We start from the raw sequence: 11,486 nt of genomic DNA, 5'->3' as shown, positions 1-11,486 counted from the left end.
GGCATGCATGCAGTACCAGAGGGCTAGGATTCATACCTTGCCCCCCCTAGACGAGGTGAGTCCATCCTCTCCTGGACAGTCATGTATGACAGTTTGTGGTGGGAGTAGGAGGGCGATCGGGGCACAGCAGGGGAGTGAGGATGGTGGCCAGGAGAGCGATAAAGCCCCTCGTGGCCTGAGACCCTTCCATGGTTGTTGTTGGTGCTAATGTGATCTGTATGTAAAGAGCTGGATGAAGTCCTAGGTGCCCTGCCCATAGTAGCGCCGGCCTGGCACAATACAGGGGTTTTCTGGCTCAGCCCGACACCCATCAGGTTGTCCCTGGACCCTCCATAGGTCGGAGGTGTTGGGCCTCTGGAGCTGGCGCAGCGAGGTCCGTCTGGGTAGCAGGGGTTGGGTGGAAGGCCATATCCCCCTGAACTTTCAAACACACCAGATTCCTGGGCATAGATGTGCGTCTGGGAATGCCCGTGTAGCATGTATCGCTTCTCTCTCGCCTCAATCTCCTTCCGCTCTTGGATGGACGCCATGATTGTTTGGGAAAGGTTGTCGTACCGCACCGGGGATTGGTCCCTGTCCCGTAGATGAGGAGATTGACGCCCCATGCCCCTCGATGACATGACTGGACTGAATGTGGCGGCAACCTGTTGTCTCTGCATCTCAGGTTCCCGCATGTGGCACATTTTGGTGGGCAGGTAGGGTGACTGGAACCCCACTGGAGGCATCCCACGGTGGGCCAAACGCTCACTAGCAGTGGGTGGGGTGGTACTGGGGTTCAGCAGGCTGTCATAGGATAGGCTTCCGTTACGGTTGGAGAGCGTGTTGGGAGAGAAGACATTCTTATAGGGGGTGGAGGTGACCTTCTGGGGCTGTAGACCGACGAGCTGACCCTTCTCTGAACGTAGGCGAGCCTGTTTCGGGCTAAGAGTCCGAGAATTGGCCGGGTCGGAGTCCAGCTGGAAAGGGGAGGATTTAAAAGTGCGATGAAGAGGAGCATTAGTGTACTCTGGCAGATCTAAGTTTGGCTCAGATCGGTAGTCGTGACCGCGAACACCCTCTTCCAAAATGGTGGAGGAATTTTGGTCATCGGGGATGACAATCTGATGAGCAAGCAGAGGGTATGAATTATAAGAGCTTTTATTTATTTATTTGCATTTTCTAGACAAAAAAAAAAGATCATTTTACCTTATCGCCTGCAGTATGATAGTGGACTTTGGGCATGGTGCCAAAGGAGGGTCTGAATTTGTACATGGCCGGAGTGGAGGGGTGGGTCTTACCAGACAAAGAGCTTTCTATAATAAATACAGAGATAAAAAATATCCATATATGATAATTGAAATGAGGATATTAGCTATTCCAGTATTGACAACTAAATAATATTAGCGGCAATAGTTATAGTCACAATTAGGGATGAACAAGTTGCGATACCAGGTGTCTGTATTGGGTTGGGTTTATTTCAAGGCATGGGTACACGTGAAAACTGCAGATATCAGCCATGATACTTATGCAATAATATCTGACACTGATTAAATCTTCCTCGCCAGTAGTTGACGATACACTGTGGTAGTTTAGTTTCATGTGTCAGAACGAAAGAATGGTTTCTCTTCATGAGTATTTGTCATTGTGTTAATTGGAGTGTTGTGTATCAAAAGTATTTGTTGTTTTTACATTGTTGTGTACACAAAAGAGATACATGTGCATGTAACATGCAGCTACAATATTAAAAGTGATTTCTAAAAATACAATATGAAGGGTGCACTATACTGTATATTTTACGTCATGTTTGTATTCCAGTTTTTATGACTTTTGAATTTGTTCTGTTTTTATTTGGATTTTTTTTCTAGATGGAGGCCCCTTTTTTAATGTTGTTTTATGAAAACGAAAAAAAAAAATCAAATTGAAACTATTCATTTTAATTACCATTGTCAATTCCTTTGACGTGCGTTTGGACAAGTGGTCGCAAGCCCGACTGCTACAGTACATAAAATTACCAGCAGGTTGGCATGTTGCTCTTTGGAAAAGGGGAAACCGTTCCCGCCCTGACATAATGCACCAAGACACAGAGTCCTCTTGAGGGAACCCACTGGAGGTGTGTTAACATAAGATTTATGACGTTGATATTACACAAGATTTAAATGAAAAGCAACAGATCCCAATTGCATGCATAAATTAAAAAAAAAAATGACCACAGAGGGAAAAAAAGGCCTGTGATTCACACTCCACAGATACTTCTGGGGTCCACTTGCACAATCTGACATAATCCAACAAAGAGCTGAATTAAATATTAGTCTTTAAAATTATAATTTCATGATATGTTAAATATTGTGGTTATTGTTTTTGCAATTGTGTAGCATTCCATTGTATTATACAACAGAGTTGTTCATAATCTTTTGCTTACATTTGACATCTTTCAGTTCTTGTGGGTGTATTGGAAAGCCATCCAAGTATGCCTCCAAATAATAAATATTGAGTCATGGCGGTACTTACCCTCACTGGACGTCAAATGGTTTTTCAGCTGGTTATAACGGTCAGCTTTCGGTGGCAATGGTGGCTGGGTTTCATTGTCATCCAGGCCATCAAGGCTTCTTTTGGACTACGTGGAGGAGAGCAGGTGTCAAGAACTTCTTAAACAAGTGGCGAGCGACAGAGCGCTGTGCCTTTGGTTAGGTTTGGCTGATATAGTGATGTCAAAGGAAATTTTCACATCTAGTTTTTATTTTGTGGACTGCAAGCATTTTCCTCTCCAAAGACCAAGTGTTCAACTCATTTTTGTCACATTGTACTTATGGTATCCCATCACAGGGCCGTTATGACTGAAGCCATAAAAATGTATAATCACCTCATATCATGAACACACAACAAATTAATAGTTTTTAAATTAGTGTCACGACCCATCGGAACGGAGGTAGGACCCAAATGCAGGAGGACACTGGAGACGCAGAGGTAATTCGGGATAAACGTTTATTAATCCAAGGTTGGGGATCGGGCAGGCAGTCAGGTGCAGCAGCGGTAGTTGGGACATCGGGTGTAGAGAGCAGGTCAGCGGGCAGGCAGGAGTCGGTACATGGGAGATCGATCAAGGCAGGCAAGAGCATCAGAGGAGTCAGGCTTACGGGGTCGGTCAGAGAACAGGCGGAGGTCAGTAAACACGGGAGTACTCAAATGGGGGATGAAGCTCACAGACTAGTCATCACCGGGTCCTATATATACACGGGATAATCAGTCCGCATGAGGCGCAGGTGTGTGCCTCCCAATTAGCGCGACCGCGCGGGCAACCGCACAGCCCGGGCTGGAGCGGTAGGATCCTGACAATTAGAAGCTAATGAAAACTGTTCAGCTATTAATTTTATTTTAAAAGGGGGACCGGTAAACAAAAATGCATGAAAATCTTATTCAGTCGCAGTTTTTTCGCAAGACGACACATGATTTGTATTCGTGGCCCACATGAAATGATCTCACCCTCAAGTTTGACACCTATGCCATTGACGATCATTTGAGAAAAAGAAACACGTAATGGCCATAAAATCCAAAATATTGGTTGAAGCTGCCATACGTAGAATTTGGGTGATGGTTGATGACAGTTTCTGACATAAAGCCTCATATTCAGTGCCATGAAAAAGTATTCACTCCACCCCCCCGTTAAGTCACAAAGACCCTGTGACTAACGACAAATTTGGGAAAGGTGAGTTAAATTTCACAAGCCCCACCCAAACCTGATTAGCACCATACTTGTGGAATCAAGAAATCACAAATAGAATCTGTCAGAGAACATGAAATAGGCTACAAGAGCTCAAGAACTAATGGATGATGCCACGATCGCCAAAAATTCAAGAAGACAGGAAATGTGATCCATCAGTCTGGAAAAGCTTACAAAGCCATTTCCAAGACTTCGGGGCTCCTGCGAACGACTATCAGACCCATTATCCACAAATGAGAAAACTGTGAACACTGTGGCAAACCTTCCCAGGAGTGGACGACCAACTTAAATTACGACAAGAGTGTGACGATGACTGAGAACCACAAGAGAACCTCGAACAACATCTAAAGACCTACAGTCTACGCTGGCCTCAATCAATGTCCGTGTTCATGACTCTACCATAAGAAAGGCACTCACCAAAAATGGCATCCATGGGAGAATAGACCCCTCCGTAGAAATTGCGCAATCTGCATCACTGACCAATCAGAGGCCAGGGATCTGCATAAACCACGCCCCTTTTTCTGACCCGCAGTTTTCTCAGACAACGCTGCATGGTCCAGTATAGCTTCTGTTGGTGTTTAATCGTGTATTTGGGTTCTTTAACAATAGATATGGTTAAGAGGTGTAGTCACGGATAATAGTGACGACAGGTATCCTGAAAGGCTAGTTGGTGGAGTTCAATTCGTACCCTTTACAAAACCGAAAACCCAGTACGAAAAATGTCTTTGATGGATTAAACTTTGTGGAAGACCGCATCATCAACTGAATCCATCTAAAATCAACCGGAACAGAAGACCGAGATTGACACACTTGATCTGTGTTGAGCAATATTTTGCGATGATCTGAATGCACAAACGTGTCTCTGTTCGGCGGCTCCCAAGCTAAGCTAAACCGGACTTTGTTAGCACGAAGGTATGCACTATATTTGAGTTTCAATACATGTCTCATATAAATGAATTAGCAGTTCTTCGCTTGCATAATATAGCTACGTGTGAATGATTGTCACTCTTGATCTGTGTTGAGCGGTATTTTGTGATGATCTGACTGCACAAACGTGTCTCTGTTCGGCGGTGAGCTAAGCTAAACCGGACTAGCAGTCCTAAAAGCCTTCGACGTGCACCGAGACACCAAGACTGAAGAAAGGATGTTTGAGGACACTAAAGTAGTGACTGTCGTACGGTCAGTCGGGACTTACGTAGGTTCGGCACTAATTTAAGAATAATTATTGAGGGGAGCGCGTGACGTTACACAAAGAAAACGAGAGAAACAACTCGTAAATCAAGCCTCGCCTTCTTTTCCTTCATACGGTGGTTCACAAACGGCTATACAGATACATATACAGATTCTGCACACACGTGTGATATGTAACACGAAAATAGGAAACTGTCAATGACGAATTCGTCTTTGGGTTATAATATATTATATTATGTGGCTTCTCGGTCTTCCTCTGACTCTGGAAAGATCTCGCGCTAATATCAATGGTTTCTCCGTCGATATGCATGTAAATACCATTGAAATACCGCTTGCTGAAATACTTGAACCCTGCTGTCTGCTTTTCAACGATATTTCACTGTTAGCTAAGAATGCGAGTGAGAAATCAGCCGGTAAATCGGTCAGTTTCACTCTATTCCTTTCTTGCTGCGCCGATATTGTTCCTAATTGTTTGTCTGACGTCAGCGCACGTGGCGTGACGTCACATCAGGAGGTGTGGTTAAGTGCCCTGTACGGAGGGGTCAATTCCCACGCGAAAACCTCAGTAAAGAAAACATAAAAACGTAACTTTTTGGAAGGTGTGTGGCCTGTTACATATGGAGTAAAAATGGCACAGCATTTAATAAAAAGAACATTATGCCAACAGTGAAGCATGGTGGTGGCAATGTGATGGCGAGAGGAAAACAAGGTGTTTGGGTGCACACAATTAAAAAAAAAAAGCATGGTGCTAATTGGTAGGCTTTTGTGTCATAAAGTTGCATCCATCCATCCATCCATCCATCCATCCATCCATCCATCCATCCATCCATCCATCCATCCATCCATCCATCCGTCCACCCATTTTCCAAGCTCGTTATCCTCACAGGGATCGTGGGAGTGCTGGAGTCAATCCCAGATGTGACTGGGCAGGAGGCAGGGTACACCCTGAACTGGTTGCTAGCCAATCGCAGGGCACATGGAGACAGACAACAGTTGCACTCACAATCACACCTAAAGGCAATTTAGAGTGTCCAATTAATCCATGATTTTAGGATGAAACCCGGAGAAAACCTACGCAGGCACGGGGAGAACATGCAAACCCTACACAGGTGGGGCTGGGATTCAAACCCCGGTTCTCAGAACTGTGAGGCCAACGCATTGACCAGTTGTTCCACTATTCCGCCCAGTACATATTTATAAGATAACCTTTATTAGTTCCATAATGGGAACATTTCAATGATATAAGTAGCAATCGTGAATATAGGAAATACACATATAATATTAGCATCCAGGAGTAGACATTTATACAAGTACATTTACAAACTTAGAAATCTGAACTATTGTCCGTGCACAAACCAGTTCAGTCTATCAATAACTCATTTGCTTGCTTGCAAAATGGAGTGCTGGGTTTTAACAAATTTTGAGATCTGATTAATCTGATTTATTATACTAGCTTTAAAAAAACAAGGTTGATTAAAGAAATGGCAAAGGCAAATTAATCCATACACATATTTTGGATGACGGCAAAACATCTCGTACTTTGCTTCAGGCTCCAACTGCGTCTGCCATTACAAGGTTGTTCCAATAAAAACAAATTAATATTGAAGCCATAACTTATTAACAATTACAGAGAAGTTATTATGTGGTGCATTTGTACGATGTACAGAATTATTTTTGTCCTGTTCCATAATATACCGGAATAACTGTCCCACGATAATGTTCTTGACAAAATTCAGAAACTATGGTAATGTGGACAATTTGTTGTGCTCTGGTTGAGTCACAGACTTTACCAAAAAGTGTTTTACTTTTCGTTCATAGAAATTGTGTTAAGAGTGTAAAAAACGGGGAAATTTATCTTCACTAGCCGGTCGTTCAGCAGCCCAAAACCTTTGACCCTCGAACTGAAGGTCTCCGACCTTTTAAAACAGTTATTTCATCAGTAAATAAGGTCAATCTTGTCTTTGTCAAGCAATTATTTTTGGGCATCAGTGACCTGATTTTATTTTTGTTGTTATTTCATTACAAATAGTTCTGTGAAGTTCAACTGTCTCCAATGTGATTCTGAAACAAGTACCTGGTAATAGCAGTGGCACAGTAAATCAAAGTTTACGGGAGTGGGCATCAAGGAGGCAGATTGTTGAAAATTATTTTTCAAAAGCTGTAGATTAAGTACAAAATCTCACCTTGGAGCTGATAACAGTGCCTTGGATGCCGTTGTCATTGACCTTGATGGTGATTTGCCTGTCTGAAAGTTCTGGTCTGATAAACGGGGGTTGAATTTTGATGTGGGGCTTCTTCCGTGGGTCCACTATGTACCTGCATGGGAAGAAACAATATGCATGATCACATTGATGTACACCACCATTATCTGTAGCATTGCTGCATTTTGTCACAATCAGAGAAACAATACAGTATATGCGCTATTGTATATATACTGGAGCTGATCCCATCTAGTTTTGGGAAAATGGCAGGTGAAAGGTGGACAGTCAATTACAGGGCACATACACACATATTCATGGTCTAACCATCACTGAGTGGGAACGGAACCCACACTGCCAACCATTAGACTCCCATTGACCATTACAGGTACATCTCAAGAAATGAACTTTCCTACCACAGTCTCATTTGTGTCACAGTACAGTACTCATACATTGTTAAACACTTGGAAAAAGACTTTTCCCAAGGGCAAGACAAAGGAGGTGAGGCTGGAGGACACAACCTCATCCATGCGCATGATCAGCACCGGGGTACCCCAAGGTTGTGTTCTCTCCCCTCTGCTCTTCTCGCGCTACACAAATGACTGCACCTTGAGGCACCCGGCTGTCAAACTCTTGAAGTTCGCAGATGACACCACATCATCAGCCTCAACAAAGACAGTGACAAGTCTGCGTATTGACAGGAAGTAGCAACACTGGAGCTTTGGTGTGGCCAACATAACTTGGTGTTGAACACTCTAAAGCCTGTAGAGATGAATGTGGACTCCAGGATGCATCCTTCACCACAGTTGCCCCTCACGCTGTCCAAGTGTCTTGTGTCAACCGTCAAGAGATTCAAGTTCTTGGGAATCATAGTCTCAGAGGCCCTGAAGTGGGATATGAACATCAACTCCATCCACAAAAAAGCCAAGAAAAGGATGTCCCAGTACTTGCAACTGAACGAATTGTCGGCTCCACTCTACCCACCCTTGAAGACTTGCACGCCACTCGAACTAGGACTGGAGTGGGCAGAATCCTTTCGGACACTCCACATTCCGGCCACCAGCTCTTCCAGCTCCTTCCATCAGGTAAGCGCTACCAATCAATACAAGTCAAATGTAGCAGGCATCCAGTTTTTTCCCTCTGTCTATTAAGTCATTAAATTGATGATCAGTGAACCTAGTTTTTTTATGCCTTGTGGCATTGTTGGGACACACCCTCACATCCTGCTGGTCCAATCAGTATTACTATTAGTAATATATACTGTAGATGTGGGGTGTCGAACTCATTTTTGTCGCGGGCCACATTTTAGTCACGATTTCCCTCAGAGGGCCGTTCTGACTGTGAAAGCATGAAAATCTTTCACCTCATCATTCAGTATTTACACATGAAATGTATGAGCTAGTTTTGGAATCAGAAATCAAGGGTAATGGGTTTTTGAATGATTGCTGATGTTTGGGAACAAAATAATGCTTGCAATATCTCAACGTTATCATTTATGACATGACAATTGGGAATTTTAGGACAGATTTTAACACAAATAATGGAAGTTGATACTCATAATTTGCCTTCGCAGGCGACACAAAATTATGCTGCGGGCAAGATCTGGCCCTCGGGCCTTGAGTTTGACACCTGTGCTGTAGACTATCGCACGATTCGTCACTTTAAACTTCTCCCTTTTCCCAGTTGTCATTGCAGTGGTCTATAACGGGAACCGTGAACGGGTAAGGGCACACTGGAAAGCTCAACATAATGCTTTACTGCACGAAATGAAGAAGACTGCATCCTCCACATCTCTGACTCTTATAACTAACTGAAGGTCTCTTGTTCTTTGTTCTAAATGTCGTACCAGGGCGGCACCAGCTGCCGGAGACAAATTCCTTGTGTGTTTTTACATACTTAGCCATTAAAGCTGATTGTGATTAGAAATCCTTTTCATTGTTGCTCGATTATTTGTTATGAAACATTACAGTTTCTATGCATTTGGGGTTTTCATTTGCTGTAAGTGCTAATCATCAAATTTACACCGATATTGCAAAAAGCATGAAATATTTCACTTTGAGTGAGTGTAGGGCATCTCTATAATGTTTCACTTTTTAAACTGTGAAAAGCATCTTACCTTGGCCCCAGAGGACTACACAAGACGTACTCCACGTTGCCACAGCAACCTTTCGTGAAGGGATTTACTCCTCCACGAAACTTGCCCGTTACCTGAGGAACACAAAACATTGCTGAGAGTTTCGACAGACAATCATCATACACACACAAGGACACACACACACACACACACATTACTCCAGGGACTTCAGCCTAGAAAGATCCAGTCATATTGAATAGATCGTCACCATTCCTTTTCTTTTGAGTTCATGATAGTTTTTTTAGAGCCTCACTAATCAATTACGTCTCCTCACTTGTTCATTTGTAGTTCGACCTCTACCCACAAGCACCATGTGGAAGCCCGTGAGACCCATGACGGGAATAAAGAAAAGTCCAGCGATGCACATCACCACCAATCTGGGAATTAAACAGCGAAGGCAAACAAGAACATCAGCTCACAAAATGTTTCCAAGATGTTCACACTTGATCTAAAATGATAGCAAAACTTTCAAGTTGAGTGTATAAAGCATACGTGATGGTGGTGTGCAACGCCCCCAGTCTCTCCCGATGGTGGAGCACAAAGATGAGGCTGAAGGTGAAAACTCCCAACATGTGGATGCTCAGAGACAGCAGGAAGAGGAAGAAGTAGCGGTAGTTCCTCCGTCCAATGCAGTTGTTGACCCATGGACAGTGATGGTCAAAGTCCTGAAAAGAAAGAACCTGTTCTTTATCAAATCTACAACGCCCGGATGATTATTTACAATTCTGAGGTGCAAAGAGAATTCAAATGAGCGGGATTCCTGGCAAACAGCATTTTTAACAAAACAATGACATACAGGCAAATATAGGCAAGTAAGATTTTGATCTTAAAGCTACAGTACATAATGGACAGTATGCTATATATATGCATTTACAGTGACATATACACGCACCTAGACACCCACCTCAACACAGTTGTCACAGACACTGCAGTGTGAGCAGCGAGGCGGCCTGTAGAAGTGACAGGTGGCACACCACTTCATCCGAACCTGAATCCCCTTGATCTCCACATTCTTGTAGAGAGGTGCTCGGAAGTCATCGTCTTTGTCTTCATCCTCGTCCGCTGTGCACGCATCATCACACATTTAGGTAAAGGGTATTTGAGCTCCTTTCTTAATTTATGCAAAAATAGAGGATTCATAATTGTCGCTTGTTGACACATAGCTGACGTCTAATGTTGGCTGAGAAGCAATGTGGTTCTATTTAGCCTTCTGCAAGGCGCCATTCGAGCTGGTACCGCCCCTGACAACATGGATCATTTATGATGTGACAGTGGATGAAGTGGCGATGCTTGCATTCAAAGTCCACAGCGATGATCATTTCGCCAGCTTCAATTCAAGTCAATGGGAGGGGATGACAAGCTCAGAATATTCCCCTCTTGTTATTGTCATCCATGTCCCCTTTCAGCTCAGGGAATTGTGCATCACAATGATAGTAACGGGGGATGGCCAGAGGGTCTGGAAGGGGAAATAAAACTAGGAGGAGATTTTTTTAAAAAAGCAACCACGGTGACTTGTCACGCTTGCTATGGCCACTTCCCAGCGCACCTTCGACCCTCAAGGTGGGAGGACGACATCAATGCTGTGCGGAGGTCAGAAAGATGCATCAAAGGATGCGACGTGTGACCCAAGCAGACACTCTCAAGTGACGACGTACAAGTACTTTATTATTGTACTTGGGCAGATTTTTCAGGTATCTGTACGTACTATGAGGCGGTGTAAAATAACGGGTGTGGTTAAAACTGAAGTACTGTAGTTTTTTTTTTTGTAGACCTTAATTCTTATTAAAAAAAGGCGGTTATTGTCTGTGTTCCTCCTCCCCCTCACGTTTTAAGCATTTCCAGACAAAATTATTATGCAAACCTGCTAAAAGGACATCAAAGCTGATCAAAATTATGTGGAAAAAAAGGGAAGGGTACCTTTAATAATAAAGTAATTGCTTTATTTAAATGTTTCCTGTAGAAAACTGAGCAATTACTAAATAGTAATAATAAACTCAATCCTCCTTTAAATCCTCTTATTGCATTTAATAGTCAAGAAAATGTCCAAATGACCTGTTTAAAAGGGTTTACTCGTCTGTACAGTGTTAATCTTGGACTTTATGTGTTTGTGCATGCAGTTAGATTAAGTACAGGATGTTATTTTGCATAAAACCCAAGATTTACATTTTCTGCTACTGGTTTGCCCAATAACTCTTCCAAGGTGAAAGGTTGCGACTGACTTCACAGAAATATAGCAGATGCTGAAAACACATGAAAAGGCTTTGCT

General features: G+C 43.2%; 1 protein-coding gene across 2 annotated transcripts in view; it reads right to left on the bottom strand.

The window, feature by feature from the left end:
* Positions 1 to 11,486, bottom strand: part of zdhhc8b (zinc finger DHHC-type palmitoyltransferase 8b) — an 82,315-nt gene that overhangs the window by 3,297 nt on the left and 67,532 nt on the right. For both annotated transcript variants that reach the window (XM_061818617.1, XM_061818618.1), the window contains exons 3-10: positions 10,125 to 10,282; positions 9,713 to 9,885; positions 9,495 to 9,597; positions 9,203 to 9,294; positions 7,072 to 7,204; positions 2,488 to 2,593; positions 1,186 to 1,292; positions 37 to 1,100 (exon numbers count right to left, since the gene is read on the bottom strand). In XM_061818617.1, the coding sequence (XP_061674601.1) occupies positions 37 to 1,100; positions 1,186 to 1,292; positions 2,488 to 2,593; positions 7,072 to 7,204; positions 9,203 to 9,294; positions 9,495 to 9,597; positions 9,713 to 9,885; positions 10,125 to 10,282 (1,936 nt within the window). The remainder of the gene's footprint in view (positions 1 to 36; positions 1,101 to 1,185; positions 1,293 to 2,487; positions 2,594 to 7,071; positions 7,205 to 9,202; positions 9,295 to 9,494; positions 9,598 to 9,712; positions 9,886 to 10,124; positions 10,283 to 11,486) is intronic.

This window comes from Syngnathoides biaculeatus, chromosome 4 (assembly GCF_019802595.1).
Source record: "Syngnathoides biaculeatus isolate LvHL_M chromosome 4, ASM1980259v1, whole genome shotgun sequence".
Taxonomy (NCBI): domain Eukaryota; kingdom Metazoa; phylum Chordata; class Actinopteri; order Syngnathiformes; family Syngnathidae; genus Syngnathoides; species Syngnathoides biaculeatus.
Note: the sequence above shows the minus strand (reverse complement) of the source record. Positions and strands in the feature narration are given on the sequence as shown.